Below are 17,087 nucleotides of genomic sequence, written 5' to 3'. Positions count from 1 at the left end.
GTCAGTATGATTTCTCCAGTGTACAGGTGAATCAAAAAGCAAGAGAGTGATGCATTTCGCCAGTTTCAGCACTATCCAGGTTTACTGCCCGATGTAAACATGATGCATTTTGATTGTTTGTTTTAGTTTATATGTAAGTTTGTTTGCTAGATGAAGGAAGATAATAGTATTCTTCTTATAAATTTTTTGCTTTACTCTCAGGGCAGATCTCCCCCACCAGCAGACATTAAAAAAAGCGGTCAAGCACATATGTAATTATTTTTTTTTAAATTAAATAGATAGAAGGGAGGGATTATCATTCAAAGTTTATGCAAGCATTGTGACTAGTGTAAAAAAAAAAAAAAAAATTGGTTTTAATTTTAAGCAAAATATCACTACTGAAATTCTGACTTGGACATTTTATTGAGAGATTTGCCTTCTATTTCATGATTATCCATCTGAAATATCTGGTTCCTCCCAAATCATTTGTGTGAATACCCAGATAGCAAAGCTGAAGTGCAGACATTTTACCAAGATGACTGTCAGAAATAAAGATGGATATGATAGTGATATAACATTCGATAGTTTTAAATTTCCTGGCTAAAGTACAAAAGTGAGCGTCGACATTCATTTCTGCTGTTTGAAAAAGAAAAACCTGAGTTAGTTCCAAAAGCAGCTTTCCATTGAAACTTTTTGATTGGTGCTTGTGTTTCCCTGACAACCTTCCCCCGACTAATCAGAGCTGTCGGGAGGGAAGGGGGTGTGGCTCATGTCCTCCTCTTCTCCTGCGGTCGAGGTTGTTGATTTTCCCTGAGATCCCGGTGACAACTGCTGTGCTTTGATTGGACAGTTGGCCACCATGTGGGTGATGCTTTGGCAAAAATGGCACTTTTTTGGCTGAGGTGGCAGCTGGCATTCTTTGGCGTGATGATTCGGCCCTCCACAGTTGAAGCATCTGCAAATAGTGCAGGAAAACAAATGTGTTATTTGCAGGAAAGACCACTAGAGGGCGCAAAAACCTTTCAAAAAGTAAGGGTCACTGAGATAGTTTGTTTGCAAATCACTTAAATCATGAAATAAAGTTATAGTTCACATGGTTTGTGCTATATCCCAAGTATTCTGAAGCTGCATGTAGAAATAATCTTTCTTATTATTAATAATATTACTACTCCTCCTCATAATACTGCTACTACCACATGCATCATTATTATTAAAAGTCACTTAAAAATATAATATTGTATTAAAATTCACACACAGAGATACAAACACACACACATATACACACATACATATATACATATACACACACCATACACAGTACAGGTCAAAAGTTTGGAAACATTACTATTTTTTAATGTTTTTTTGAAAGAAGTTTCTTCTGCTCATCAAGCCTGCATTTTTTGATCAAAAATACAGAAAAAAAAATCTAATATTGTGATATATATTTTACAATTTAAAATAATTGTTTTTTAAATTTATTATACTTTAAATTATCATTTATTTCTGTGATGCAAAGCTGAATTTTTAGGATCATTATCACATGATCCTTTAGAAATCATTCTAATATGATGATTCATTATCAAAGTTGGAAACAGTTCTGCTGCTTAATATTTTTTCAGAACATGTGATACTTTTTTAGGATACTTTGATGAATAAAAAGTTATAAAAAAGAAGCTATGTTTTTAAAATATAAATATTTTGTAATAACAATATATACTACTGGTCAGTAATTTGGGGTCAGTAATTTTTTTTTCTTTTCTTTTTTTTAAATAAAATCAATACTTTTATTCAGCAAGGATGTGTTAAATTGATAAAAAGTGATAGTAAAGAAAATATAAATATATTATATATATTTAGAATTTTTTTTTTTTATTTTGAATAAATGCAGTTCTTTTTTAACCTTTTATTCATCAAATATATTAGACAGCAGAACTGTTTCCAACACTCATAATAAATAAGAATATTAGAATGATTTCTAAATGATCATGTGATAGACTGGATGTTACATGTGACACTGAAGGCTTTTGTCATTCACTGAAAACTAACTTATTTATATAAATTTATTAATTATTTTTTTAAAGTATATTCAAATAGAAAACTATTATTTTAAGTTGTAATAATATTTCACAATATTACTGTTTTTTTCTGTATTTTTGATCAAATAAATGCAGGCTTGATGAGCAGAAGAGACTTCTTTCAAAAACATTAAAAATAGTAATGTTTCCAAACTTTTGACCTGTACTGTATATTTTTTTTTTCTTTTTTTTTTTTTTTTTTCTTGAAGATTATAGAATAAAATATGACCTGGACATGTTCATTGTTTCATGTGATTCTTCTGCAAGAACTCTGAGATGTTTCAGATATATCTAAATGTTTGAGATGTTGCTTTTGGGATGTTTTGACACAATATCTCCGGAGAGCATTTCCTCCCCCCACCCTGTGTGTTGGTGTCTTGAGCTGCTGGATCAATAGCTTGTTTAAAATCTCATAGCTCCGAATTCAGGCACACAGAGAGTCACCCGCCCCCAAGCCGCAGGTTATTGATAAGCACCGTCCTCCCACAATCCTCAGCGGTGTCTGTTCACGCTGCTTGGGTGAGTGTGGATCCGGATCAAAGCGAGTGCAGCTTTCACAATTGTGCATGAATGACGGTGATGGCTTTGCAGCGGTGCATTGCTGCATTTTTGCAGTTCTGGGAGAGACAACAGATTCAACATGTGCCTTCTCCTGCTGTTTGTCATTGATATTTCATCTCTCTGGGTCTGTGTCTCCTGACGGAGGAGCAGATCCTGTCCATTTAATTAATAACAGATGTAGGTGCCTGAGAAAGGTCAGAGGTGACTGCTGCCATGGCAACCCTGAGGTGTGATGTATGTGAGTGGGGTGGGGGTGCGCAGCAGGGATCAAAGTGCAAAGGTCATGCTACATATTGAAACAAAGAGCCAAAGAGATGCCCCACCTCCTCTACACCACACCTCCTTCCTCCGGCCGATCAATAACTCCCCCCACAACATAGAGAGCGGATGGGCTTTAATGCACAGGAAGCTTTCCTTTAAATGAGTCACTAACCCAAAACTGTGACATTATATTTTTAAGTGACATTTATGTATTGTACTAAACTCCTCTTAGTACATGGTGCATATATATATAAAACACACACACGTTGTGAACGACACTCACCGATCTCCTTTTGAACGCCGTTTTTGGGCACCCTTAGGTTTCTTCTCGCTGCCCATGCATGGCGCCCCACCGGGCCCCGTCACCCGTAGGGACTCCAGACCCTTAGAGGATCTTTTGAAGCTGAACTCCACTGCTTCTCCTTCCTTCAGACTGCGGAAGCCCTCCATATGAAGCTTGCTCTGCAGAGACGGGGGAGATATGATGTGCTTTAGATGCTTGGATCATATTTGTGACCGTGGACCACAAAACCAGTCATAAGGGTCAATTTCTCAAAATATAGGTTTATACATAATCTGAAAGATGAATAAATAAGCTTTCCATTGATGTATGGTTTATTAGGAACTGACAATATTTTGCCGAGATACAACTATTTGAAAATCTGGAATCTGAGGGTGCAAAAAAAAAATCTAAATGAGAAAATCTCCTTTAAAGTTGTCCAAATGAAGTTCTTAGCAATGCATATTACTAATCAAAAATTAAGTTTTGGTATATTTACGGTAGGAAATTTACAAAATATCTTCATGGAACATGAACTTTACTTAATATCCTAATGATTTTTGACAAAAGAAAAATCTATAATTTTGACCCATACAATGTATTTTTGGCTATTGCTACAAATATACCCCAGCGACTTAAGACTTCAGGATCACATTTATGCTGTGATCTATGTATAAGTAAATACTTGTGTAATGTTTTCATGATTACCAGCCCATTTCTCCTGCCATTAGAAATGTGAACTTTTTAAATGTTTAATATTTATAAGAGGTAAATTTATAGTCATGCAAATATGCAGTTGGTAAAGATCTTTTTATGCTATGTCTGAAATATGTAATTATATCACCATACAGGAGTGTGTATATGTATATACAAGAAGTATATAAGAACTGCTGTATTTCTTGTACCACTGCAAAATGTAAACTATATTAGAGCTCAGCTTTAATCTGATAAATGCGAATATAAGGCATATGCATATTAAGATGTTCTAAGCATTAACATTGTGATTTTAAAGCAGCTTTGTAAAAAATTAGCTATACAAAATTTGACTTTAAATATATTGTAAATAATTAATGTGCATTAAAAAAAACCCATTTACAATATATTAATCAAATATTTGCATAATGCTTTTAACAGTACAAATCGTTTCAAATGTTGTATTTGAGTGCAATAACATTCAATTATTACTTCAGATTCAGCACACCATAGATGGAAGATCAAGCTTCACATCTTACCCAAAGCTTCACTTTATGCCATCTACACAGAAATACATTTCATTAAGAGTCATGTTTTGTCAAAACACTTTAACATTATCATTTGTCCGTGAGGTTTGTGATCCTGAAAGAAATGTTAAAATGGCATCTTCCCTGCCCCCGATACTGTGGCTACATAGCCTTCAAAACCACCTCTTCACGTAATACTCAGGTCTCTTTCAATTACCTTTGAACATTCGCATCCATCAATGACTGCTTTTGAAACTGAAGGCTCAAACTAGCAGCCTACAGGCAAAATATTGCAAGATATTATAAGCAGTGAAGGATACATGCTGCGTTCAAAATCCAACCAGACAATGGCATCTTAGCAGACATGATGTTACTCAACACTATATTCAGATCTCCATAACATACTCTTAACAGACTACCATCACATTCAGGGTTTATAACTTATTCTACATCGAGATCACAGACCATTTTAGCAGCTAACAGATATGCAGAGGGCACTAAAAGAGGTAAATCCAGCCCTGATCACATTTGTACTTGCACAGTTTCTCAAGAAACAGCAATGAAAGTGTGGCTATGGAGGTGAATGGGATGGGCAGAAGAGCCTCCCCAAAATAACTCCATCTGGTTAAATCTCATCAGGGGGGTCATTTGTTATGGTGTTCTGTGGTGGGAGGTGGGGGAAGCTCACATTCCTGAGATACTTGCTCTATAGGAGCATGGAAATAGGGCTTGAGAAAGGATCTACCTTTAAAAACAACCTTCTGCTTGCACTCTTAACAAACAACCACTTGGAGAAAAAAAGCTGACTAGTTGGTGTATTTGTGAGATCATGCATCAAGTTGTTTAGAGAACAATCTGCTTTGGCGGTGGTGTTGGTCTGTCACCTTAGAACCAGCCCTTGTAATATAACTGCTTATCTTCTCGCCAGGACATTCCTTGGGATAATGTTTTTAGTCTTTTACACTTTAAACTCTTAATGGCCTGTAATAAATTCCACACGTTCTCTCAGGGCAAAACACTGGACTGCTTTTCTTGTTTAATGAAGCGATAAAGATCTGTCACGCAGTTGTTCAAAAACATATGCATTTTGTTCTTCTGCTTAAGATAAAAATTAAATTTTGAAGAACACTGCGGCCCAAACAATACTGAATTTCATTATATGGACAAAAAAAAAAAAGAACTACACTTAGCATCGATGAAAGCAAGACATACAGTTAAAATGTATTTATGTATGTATGGCTAACTGCTTCATTAAAATAACAGCAGCTCAAGCTCACTGCAAATATATGTCTGTGGAAACATTTCGGCAAAATGATATTACATTACTTCTTGCACGTTTAGTGACAATTTCAAAGTAAAAATTGAAAATGCACTGTAAAATGCAATACTTAAAATGCATTGAGGTTTATCCGAAACAACTGAACATGAATCTGACAAGGTTTTATTACAGTACATTGGTTGTTGTATGTATTGCAACTGTTTGAAAATTAAATGTCCGGTGTTCAGCGCTCTAATATTAATGCTATATCTTGTTTGAAAACAATGCATCACCTGCACTAAACCTAACAGATAGTCTTATCAAAAGCAAACGTGAGATTAAGACACATTTGTTAAAGCAACCATGCCATTTTAGCTTGTTTCTACAAGTCTTTGAGTTCTTTAATCATGACTTGTTTCACAGGATTCGCACTAGAGCGCACAGCGCCACATCACAAGTGCTGTATCAGGTGCGCTACCGAGCAAGTTTACCATGTCAGAAAACATCATTCAAACATTAAAATGCATTAGTTTACACATAATTCATTAGTTTAAAAGTGTTTAGAGGTCATAACCAAGGCTCAAATTGAGGAGGATAGCATGTTTGACATTGTCGGGCCATTTCAGGCTCCACAAGGAAAACAGCTTATAAATCATAGTCCATTTAGTAAAACTTACTTTGTTAAATTAAAATGTTAAAAAATTAAACAAATTGTGTATTCATTATGTAAAGTTGGCAGCAGGACCCCTGCCCTACCAAAATAAAAAAAAAAAAAAAAAAAAAAAAATACTTCACCACACCATCCCCCCTGATTTTTATTTTTTTTTTTTTTTTTAAACAGTTTGACTACTGGTCATAACAAATATGTGGTACACTGGTAGTTTTTTTTTTTAGCTTTCCAAAAACATAGTGAGAGGCACATTTTCCAATTGAGCCCATGGTCAAAAATAGCTTGACTACCTTAATGTAGTTTGTTAAGAAGCTGATCATTTCAAACACTGCTAGCTGCAGCAGGTGGTCCACGCTTCGGCTCTCATGTGACGTCAGGTTTAACTGACACCCATCTCTCAGAGGGGGGTGGATCGCTGGCAAAGGAATCAGGCAAAAGCACTTCCCAACCCCCGTCAAGGCTTCCTGAAACCATCCGCAGCTCCACCCCTCTCCGCCCTCCTCTTTTACTACAGAGATTTTTATGAATGAGTTCAGCTAACAACCCCCTCCCCCCAAATACTCCCTCCCTTCTTCCCCCGCCCCCTTTCTCCAATCTAGTGATCTCCATTCCCAACATTCTCCCTCAGCATGTCTTTCAACTATTTTTCACCATTAATTATCAAATCTCTCTCCATCAGCCTCTCTTTTTGGTGATCTGTGCACACAAACACCATTCATTCAGTGATTCTCTATAGTCTAAGGAAGGCAGGATTTCCTCCTGTGGGCTTGACAATGACAGTCATTGTCTTTTTAACCAGGTGGGTCCCACAGCAGTCCCCCTGCTCTGAGCATTATCAATACATCCACAGAAAGAGACTCAGGTTTGAGCACTGGTTGCCTCTTAGTTATCAAAACCATACAACCTAAGCATAGAGAAATCTTACTCCAATCAACCGAGATCAAATTCACACTGCAGTCCTACAAATGCTGTCCTAAAGGGTTAATATACATTTAAATATGGAACACATCTTAAAGGGATAGTTTACCCCAAAATGAAAATTCTGGAAAGTTACTTCTGAAAGTAAGGTTTAAAATTATAATTATTATTATTATTATTCTTGTTACATACATTGTTCAAAATATCTTTCTGTTTTCAGCAGAAGAACAAAAGTCATACAGGTTTGGAAGCACTATTCCTTTACTACACACAGTCATCAGTTCCGGGTGTTGATGAAGAGGACTAAACACGCCATGCTACACTGACGTTCCCATCTCAGTTTAACAGACCTAAAGACAACGTGTGCTAAGCTCTAACACCCTCCGTTCATCCTCCCAGACAGCCGTTCTGGAGAAAAGCAAAGACCTCTTACTTAGAGACAGACAGAGAGATCACTCGACACCGTGTAGGGCTGCCTGTCCGTAAGATGCTCTAATCTCTGGGTAATTTTACACAATGACCTCAAGCCACGAGGCAGCAGCTCATTTGGCTCAGGGTGATAGGTGATCCACCGTTTGCCGTCTTGCTGGTTGTTCTGGGGCAATAGCTTGTTGAATTATTGCTGATTGTGAAGGTTAGTGTTCAGGACTGAAGACAGTAAATCCTCAAAGGGATTTTTAAAATATAGCACTTACATATCACTGCAGAACAAATCTGAGTGATTTCGAATAAAATAGTCATAGAGGTTTTACTTCCGAGCTTTTTGTGTTCATTTATAAGATGGTATAGTGCAGACAAGGACGTGCTGAGACCGGACTTAAACCTGTGAGCATGTGTACAACACACTGAGGCAAACATAAATTACATGAAATAACCTCATCTGGGACAGTTTGATCTACAGGAGAGCACCCAAATCTACACACACTAACAATGAAGCAATACTTTTCAATTTGCCAACTATTTCAGGCCAATCTTTGGAAGAACTGTGAAAGGACAGGACTGCATTTAATCATTTATTTTTTGTTTTCCATTTTGGGGCCTGGAGAAGTTTGTCATGCCCTGACATTTGTGGCTTTGTTTCAGTTGCTTATAAATATCTAAATGGCTAAAGTCTAATCTCACTGTAATCCGCACAAACTGGGCTATAATAATATGTGAGCAGCATGTATGTACATGATTGTGTTTTTGAGAAAAAAAAATGTGCGTGGTTAGTGAAAAACTAAAAATTGTTGAAAATCACTTGAATAAGGCAATAAAAACACATAAAGAACATTGGTTCCCGGGACTTTTGAGAACTGGAGCTTGCCTAGAATTTTTTTTTTTCTAAATGATGTGAAAAATCATCTTGTTTATACAGAAAACAATATATAGATTTACTTTCTAAGACACTTTTTGTTTGGTAAAAGTATATGCGAGTAGGCGTCACCTCTCATGAATTCACACCTTAGATGAGAAGACAAAGACCTGCATAATGAGCTGCCATAATGAGCCATTCAGTCAGCTGTGTCACTGAGAGGGGTGAGTTACAAGAAAGAATGTGAGGACAAAATAAATGGTATATAATTTTATGTTTGTAGTTTATTTAGAATATATTTAATTATCCCACAACATAATTTAATATTCACTTGTGAGTGCAGTTAAAACAGTTTATTAGGAACATCAAAGCTGACTTTCAAATTTTTTGCATCATTACTCCAGTCATGACTTTCCCTTCGAAATCCTTTTTAACATCTTATTTCTACATAATAAGATTGTTATTATTATTATTATTATTATTATTATTATTATTATGTTGAAAAGAGCTGAGATATTTTTTTCAGGTTTTTTAGGGGGGATAAATTGAAAGAACAGCAACGATTGTTACATTTGTTACAGTTACATTTATTGTTACATTTATATTATTTACATCAAGCTTTTGAATGGTATAGTAGTGTGTATGTTAATACATGGAGGTTGTTATTGAAACTTCATGATATTTCACTTGATTATACCTTTAGTCAGGAATTATAGTTTTGGAAAAGTCTTTGGAAAAAAAAAGTCTAACAAGTAAAATGTTTACACGTTATGTGAAAACTAGTACAAGTATATAAATAAATAAAAAGAGACTTACTCATGTTTATGATCTCTGCTGAATAAAGCGCTTCATTCATCCAAATCTCTAATCCTCAACCACATCACATCTTTTTGGGGTGATTTATGTCTTATTCCTCTCAAGCAAACAGTAAATAAAAAAAACTTGAAGAACATCTCGCTGCGTTGTCTTCTGTTGTGTGGGCGTATTCAAAGCCGCGCGCTTCAGTGAAACATTTGAATCTCAAAAGCGCGCTCGGCGCGGGGGCGTGGTCGCATTAGAAGATAATGAAGGGAGACGTGAAAAACGGACATCGCGTTTGTTTTCATATGGATTACTTTATCACAGAATATTTGTTTTCGGCAGCACTTGTTTAGTTTAAAAGTAGACATGTCAGGCTTTCTATAGATATCTCTCTCATGTCTCTGTGTTGAGTATTCACTGAGTACAGTTCATTTTAATGACCATTTGTATCTGAAGATCAGCGCAGACAACAAGGCTGCAGACAGCACTCCTTGTTTTGTGATCTTTATTTTTTAGTGCACAAAGTTTTGTTGTTATTATGTCTGTATACAAAAAAAAGTAGACCCTTTACAGATTCGCATTGATGTATTGCTCTTATCTTGTACGATCAAAATGAAAAGTTTAATTTAAGTTCTTTTCGGGGTTATCAGGAGAAAATAACCCCAAAACGCGTATACGCGTTAATCGACTTCAGAGGGCTTTGGAAGAACTGTGAAAGGACAGGACTGCATGTAAATCAAGGTGAAGTGGGACCACTGTTAAATTTAAGCTTTTGCCTTTAATATTTCATTTATCTTCTTTCTGTGCGGTGTAGAATTTTAAGCCATTTAAAATTAATGGCTAAGATAATTTGACATTTTTTTTTAAAACAACAACAACAATTTAAAATATATCAGAGATTGCCCACTTTCTGTATTCACCCCATTCAAAACCGAAACCCATGAACTGACATCCCATACAATGTTCAGAAAAATAAATTAAAGCACACTAACCTCAGATTTCTGGCCTCTTCAATTAATTTTAGTCCAATATATATATTCTGCTTCAAAGACCACCAGAAATGTGGAAATGTCCAAAGAACCAAATGAATTAACTATTGAAAATATTCAAAAATAAAACCACTGGACAATGTGTGTGTGTTAAATAACTAAACAAATAAAGGTCCCAGTTAAAAGCAAAACAAGAGCTTCACAACCTGGTGTCAAATAAAAGCAGCTTTTAAAACTAAGAAATTGTCCCAGACCTCTAAAAAACAATAATAATAATAAAACCATTTACACAAACCAACACACGATCTGAAGATCACGACTAAAAACGCAACAGATCAGCATACAGCCAGCTCTAAAACCCTATACAGTTTAAAAATGGATGCTGAAAAAAATAATAGTAATAATTTGAACGACTGAAGAACCTTCATTTTTAAAAATTCAGGTTCTGATTTAGCATCTATCTAATATTCAGGCATTAATGTTCGTGCATTAACACCGAAACCTAAATTATAGCTTTAAAAAACGTAGAAAATCGTTATAAATGCAGCCTACTAATAGGCTACTGTAAATATTTAATTTAGCATATTAACCCGTGTTTGTGTCGTCTGAGCCGTGAGAGGAGCACAGGGACAGAGGAAGGCCTTACACGCGACCGCTCCGTTAAAACCGACAGCATGCATTTGCTCTCTCTCACCTGATGGACGAACACATCCACGGGGGAGTCCAGACAGATGCCCTCCCGATGGGTCATGGACAGGAAGCCGAAGCCCATCCGCACGTTAAACCATTTACAGACCCCACTTCCACGGAACGAGCTCGAGTCTTCCTCAGAGCTCGCGGCTTCCTCCTCCTCGGTCTTTGCACAGCCCCCTATGAATCACAAAAACAAGAACAAGAACATCACAACTAACTTTACAACAAAAAATATCACGGTATCGAAAGTGGACGAAACGAATAAATCTGTGGGCTCTTACGCTGCGGTTTCGACATGTAGTGAATTCATCACGCGCTTGGCGAGAAAATACCAGAAGCTACGTGCAAAACACGAGTGAACGACTCTATGGATTTTCTCTTTGAAACATATATTTTCTCTTTGTTCAGCACTTGTTTGTCCGAATGCATACTTTTATAATCCAAAATAAAATGCGATTTTATTTACATAAAAAAACGCACAATCTGTCCATAGGATGTATCAGTTCTTCAACAGGTTACATCGAAAATGTATCGGTTCATTTCTTCGCTCATTTTGTAGACAGCAATAAAAGCTAAAACGCTATAATTCCATTTTCCTCAAGAAATAAATGTCTTCAATTACAATCATCAATAACTCTCGGAAACGCGCATTCAAAAATGCAATATTGTAGTCAAACCAAGAGAAACCAGCTACTTTTTTAATAACGTGAATCATCAGTGATGTCAAAAGTTGAAAAGAGATTATCAGACGAAATTATTTAAAAAATAAAGCCTCATGCAGTTCTCTTTAAGCGCTATATTTTATCATTAAGTTACACACACACAAAAAGTTGATTTATCAGTGCGCGCTCTCAGTAATTAACCATAAAGCACAAATGTGCACGCGCTCACCTTTGTAATATTGCTCATAAACTGAGCCCATTTCACCCATCAACCTCCAAATAAATCCCAAGTGTTGAAAAATCTTCAGACTTTCCTCCACATTTCAAAACTCCAACTAAAACAGACAAATTAAAACTTCTTTACCGAGGCCAGGAGGACCGAACAAACAAATGATTTGGGATTACATGTTACATTTTAACGACCACGACGCGAAAATTCCAGGGCTTCTGGGAAGAGCCTTTTGAAAAGATCCCCAAATCTGAAAGACAATGCAGGAGCTCCGTCCCACCCCCCTCTTCTTTATTCCCTCTTCACTGACCCCCCACTGGAAGATCACCCACGACCTCACCTTCAGCCATGTCTCCAGGATGTCTTCAACCTCTTCGTGCTTCACACCACAAAACCAGATCATTGATTAAACCTCCAAACAGCATGAAACAGTGGTCAGTGTTTATTCCTGAGTGACTCACGGGACGGGTCTCTAGCATCTCCTGTTTTACCTTTCTCGGCTTTAGCTCAAGTCTACAGTGATGCACAACTTCACTGAGCTGATGAATCGCACATTTCTGAAAAAGATAGGGTCCAAATTCGCCAATGGGCCAATCGCAGATGGAGAATGTAAGCTTGGGGAATAGGAAGTGCCCTCCCCTCTTAAACCCTCAATATGCTGACACACACACACACGCGCGCGCAGCGGATGGACATTGAGACAGCAATAAAAGCCTGACCACTTTTTAAAACAACAAACACTGATTTGTTGCAATCCATTCTACTCATCAAAAAAAAAAAGTGTGTAATTAATTTCTTTGACATTTTAAATTATTTTAAAATTTAGCAGGCCTATATGACCGTGTTATTTATGATATAGTTCTTCTCACTACAAAGCGATGTCATAAAGTAGGCTACTGTAAATTCTCCCAGGCTATTTAAGAATGAAAATGTGTGAGGAAAATCGTGAAGGTGGTTATCGATTTTGTTTTGTTTTAGACATTCCATCAGAACGCGATTTTTAACATAAATAATGTTTAGCATACTAATTTTCAAAATAGCATGATATGTGCGTGCAACCCAAAGCAGATGCATCTTAAAGAAGACCCAAGAGTCCAAGTCACAAATACAAGTGTAGGCTATTTGCTGGAACCTATCTGTGCAAACTTTTATTTATTTATTTTATTTTAAATACCAAAAGGCAGGAAATGAACTCATCAGTGAATATGTCTCTGTATCTAATGATGCTGACAGTGTTCAAAGACGACAGCAGTTCTGGTTTGGGCTTCATGAAGCCACATGTCCGTAGAGTCTTATTGTTCTCACACCTCAAGCAGAAACCAAGAGAACAATGAGACTCCGAGCCGTGTAAATGTTATATAATTGATCTCTGACGCCAGCGCATGATGAATGCGAATTGCTTCAAACACCATTCACACTCAGCAATTTACAATTACATGAATCTGCAGAACTTCTTGAAGCATTGAGGGAAATATGTTTAATAAGAGTAAAATAGTTATTTAAATAGCATGTTTTTTTTTCCTTTTTTTTTTTTTAATTTTGCGTATCATTACAATATAACAAAAAGCTTGAATGTCAAATTTATAGGCCTATGTATCTTTTTATTTTTTAATGCAGGAGATATTCATTTTATTAAATAATTGCATATATTTCACAAACTAAGATATGTATAGATGTATAAATATTTTCATTTCTATTTGTCATTTTTAATGCATAAAGTCATAAAGTTCTCACCTGTGTGATCCAGATGCGGATTCGCCGGGGGGACCTTCATGACTTAGAAATCATTTCATTTTCTCTTTGCTGTTCAGTCAACTAAATAATGAGGATTGGTCTCCAGGCTTGCGAGAACCTAAAAGCGTGAGTCCAATATTCCCCTCCTCGAAGGCATTTTATAGTACGCCGAGCATTTGCGAGTGAGTGAATGAATGGATGAATGAATGAATGAGGAGCAGTGAGTCAGTCGGGGCTCCTGCTGTGGTTCTGCTCTGATGACTGTATTGGGATTGTCATGCGGCCCGTCACCCGCAAACACAATTAAAGCCGCATCCTCTTTCCAATTAAATATTCATGCAGGATTCTTGGATGCCGTTCATCAGCTTCCCAAACGCACTCTCAACAAGAGCACAGGTTGCTGACTCATGTCAGAGGAAACAGTACAGCACCTGTTAGTCGTGTTAGTCATAAAGCTTCAGCTAATTAAACACTGAACAGAACTTGGGCATGTGCTTCTGTGGGTCACATGACGCACTCGATAAACGCCAATCAAAAGTGCAGCTGGAGCTCTGGCTCTGTGTGGAATGTAACACTAGCTTACTGATTATCGCGCATTATAAAAATATAAATAATTAATTAAGGAAAGAAAGGAAGAAAACGGAAATAGTTGCAGTATCTAAACATATCAAACAGTAAAATGGTACATTGTTGTCACGTGGCCTTTTAAAAGGGATACTCCACCCCAAAATGAAAATTTTGTCATTAATCACTTACCCCCATGTTGTTCCAAACCCGTAAAAGCTTTGTTCGTCTTCGGAACACAATTTTAGGATATTTTGGATGAAAACCGGGAGGCCTGTGACTGTCCCATAGACTGCCAAATAAATAACAGTGTCAAGGTCCAGGAAAGTATGAAAGTCATCGTCAGAATAGTTCATCTGCCATCAGACGTGCAATCTGGGTTATATGAAGCGACGGGAATACTTTTTGTACACAAAGAAAACAAAAATAATGACTTTATTCAACAATTCCTCTCCTCTGTGTCTCTCAAAATCAATTTTGCCATTTTGGCAATTCTGAGCAGTACGCAGGCGGCTTACGCTCTTCTGTGTCAGCCACACTGCGCTAATGCTCTGTTTTCTTTCAAACCAAAGCATAAATACACGTAAAAAAGAGCATAAACCGCCTGCGTACTGCTCAGAATTGCCAAAATGGCCAAATTGATTTGGAGAGACACAGAGGAGAGGAATTGTTGAATAAAGTCATTATTTTTGTTTTCTTCGTGTACAAAAAGTATTCTCGTCGCTTCATAATGTTACAGTTGAATCACTGATGACAGATGGAGTATTCTGAGGATGCGTTTCATACTTTTCTGGACCTTGACACTGTTATTTATTTGGCAGTCTATGGGACAGTCACAGGCCTCCCGGTTTTCATCCAAAATATCTTAAATTGTGTTCTGAAGATGAACAGAGCTTTTAAGGGTTTGGAACGACATGGGGGTAAGTGATTAATGACAACATTTTCATTTTGGGGTGGAGTAACCCTTTAAGTTACGTTTCATTCATGTATCTTTTTTCTTCTTCTTTTAATCAAATTTTGTGTAAATGCATTAACTTTACGTCAAAAAAGGAGAAAAAAAAAAGAAAAATAAGAAAAACAAACAAACAAACATGTTATTTTGTCACCATAAGGTTGAAGGTCAAGAACAATGCATTATGGGAAAGAGTGTTCCAGAGTGCTTTGTTTTAGTAAATGTATTAGGTTACTTGAGTATTCCTACACTCTCAGAAAAAAAAGATACCTTTGTACCTTACTTACCCCTTAAAAGCTAAATTAAGTACCTTATATTTGTACCTAACAATTATGTACCCCAAATACTGATTTAGAATATTAGCATTGTATCCCACAATGCAATATGTTAAAAATAACCAGACACTCACTGAGACATGAATAAACTCATGTGACAACATAATGCCTGCATTAAGCGTTATTCAAATATAATAGAAATAAAGTGAAAGCCTAAAATGACATAGTATGTCAGGATGTTGTATAGTAGAACATCATTCTTGTCATAGAACCCCTAATTATATATATATATATATATATATATATAGGTGTGTGTGTGTGTGTGTGTGTTTGTGTGTGTGTAAATTTATTGAATTTATAACATTCAAATACCCATATTGTCTTTCTACTAATTTTATGTTTGAGTTTTATCATATGTAATTAAGTAAACATGCTACAGTATATGTATATTGTTGCATTTTCCAAAAGGCTACATACGGCATGTATACAGATGACAAAGCAGCTGGCTGCATTTATGCTTCCCTCAGGAAGACCATAAAGACTGAATGATTTCTATGGAGATCTCCTTAGTAACCAATGGCCTTGACTCAGTTTCTGCCCCAGAGGGGTTTTCTGGAGGTGACCCATGTCAAGTAGAGGTGCCTGAGGACAAAGGATGTGACACGTGCTTGAAACACCCTTCAAACTGCACCTCTTTCTCTCCTCAACACACAATGAAATGTGGATTGTACATATATACACTCACCTAAAGGATTATTAGGAACAGCATACTAATACTGTGTTTGACCCCCTTACGCCTTCAGAACTGCCTTAATTCTACGTGGCATTGATTCAACAAGGTGCTGAAAGCATTCTTTAGAAATGTTGGCCCATATTGATAGGATAGCATCTTGCAGTTGATGGAGATTTGTGGGATGCACATCCAGGGCACGAAGCTCCCGTTCCACCACATCCCAAAGATGTTCTATTGGGTTGAGATCTGGTGACTGTGGGGGCCATTTTAGTACAGTGAACTCATTGTCATGTTCAAGAAACCAATTTGAAATGATTCGAGCTTTGTGACATGGTGCATTATCCTGCTGGAAGTAGCCATCAGAGGATGGGTACATGGTGGTCATAAAGGGATGGACATGGTCAGAAACAATGCTCGGGTAGGCCGTGGCATTTAAACGATGCCCAATTGGCACTAAGGGGCCTAATGTGTGCCAAGAAAACATCCCCCACACCATTACACCACCACCACCAGCCTTCACAGTGGTAACAAGGCATGATGGATCCATGTTCTCATTCTGTTTACGCCAAATTCTGACTCTACCGTCTGAATGTCTTAACAGAAATCGAGGCTCATCAGACCAGGCAACATTTTTCCAGTCTTCAACTGTCCAATTTTGGTGAGCTCGTGCAAATTGTAGCCTCTTTTTCCTAAGAACATTAACAAAAAAAAAAAAAAAACAATGGCAGCATTTGCAATTATATGCATGGAAAGCTTGGACCAAACTATTGAGAATCAGGGTCATATCCCAAAGGGAACGATGTCAGTTCAGTTCTTTCTCAAAGACCTTAGGGAATCAGTGGATAATCAATACTTGGAAAGCAAGTGTGAAACAGTGGATCGGCCAGTCACATCTAGGATCAGATTTCAGCGATCTCGTCTGTGAGTCATGACAGTGAA

At 36.9% G+C, this 17,087-nt stretch overlaps 1 protein-coding gene across 3 annotated transcripts; it reads right to left on the bottom strand.

The window, feature by feature from the left end:
- Positions 1 to 311: 311 nt before the first annotated feature.
- Positions 312 to 14,064, bottom strand: LOC109061501 (protein lin-28 homolog A). 3 transcript variants are annotated; one of them, XM_042776045.1, is made up of 4 exons: positions 13,625 to 14,064; positions 11,001 to 11,176; positions 3,160 to 3,338; positions 312 to 934 (listed from the first exon to the last, which is right to left on the bottom strand). In XM_042776045.1, the coding sequence occupies exons 1-4, from the start codon at positions 13,662 to 13,664 to the stop codon at positions 712 to 714; spliced, it is 618 nt and encodes a 205-aa protein (XP_042631979.1). In that variant the 5' UTR covers positions 13,665 to 14,064; the 3' UTR covers positions 312 to 711. The 3 variants fall into 3 exon arrangements, with proteins under 3 accessions (XP_042631979.1, XP_042631980.1, XP_042631978.1); XM_042776046.1 differs by lacking the exon at positions 13,625 to 14,064 and adding an exon at positions 12,231 to 12,463; XM_042776044.1 differs by lacking the exon at positions 13,625 to 14,064 and adding an exon at positions 11,891 to 12,142.
- Positions 14,065 to 17,087: the final 3,023 nt, after the last annotated feature.

This window comes from Cyprinus carpio, chromosome A19 (assembly GCF_018340385.1).
Source record: "Cyprinus carpio isolate SPL01 chromosome A19, ASM1834038v1, whole genome shotgun sequence".
In the NCBI taxonomy this organism is placed as follows: Eukaryota; Metazoa; Chordata; class Actinopteri; order Cypriniformes; family Cyprinidae; genus Cyprinus; species Cyprinus carpio.
The sequence above is the reverse complement of the archived record's forward strand: the minus strand, read 5'-3'. Positions and strand labels throughout refer to the sequence as shown.

Excerpts from the sequence above, each read along its gene's own strand:
- LOC109061501 (XM_042776045.1), bottom strand. The coding sequence starts at position 13,664 with ATGAAGGTCCCCCCGGCGAATCCGCATCTGGATCACACAG. Across the intron at positions 11,177-13,624 it reads TCCGCATCTGGATCACACAG|GGGGCTGTGCAAAGACCGAG; the intron begins GTGAGAACTTTA and ends TGTGATTCATAG. Across the intron at positions 935-3,159 it reads CGGCGTTCAAAAGGAGATCG|ATGCTTCAACTGTGGAGGGC; the intron begins GTGAGTGTCGTT and ends CACTATTTGCAG.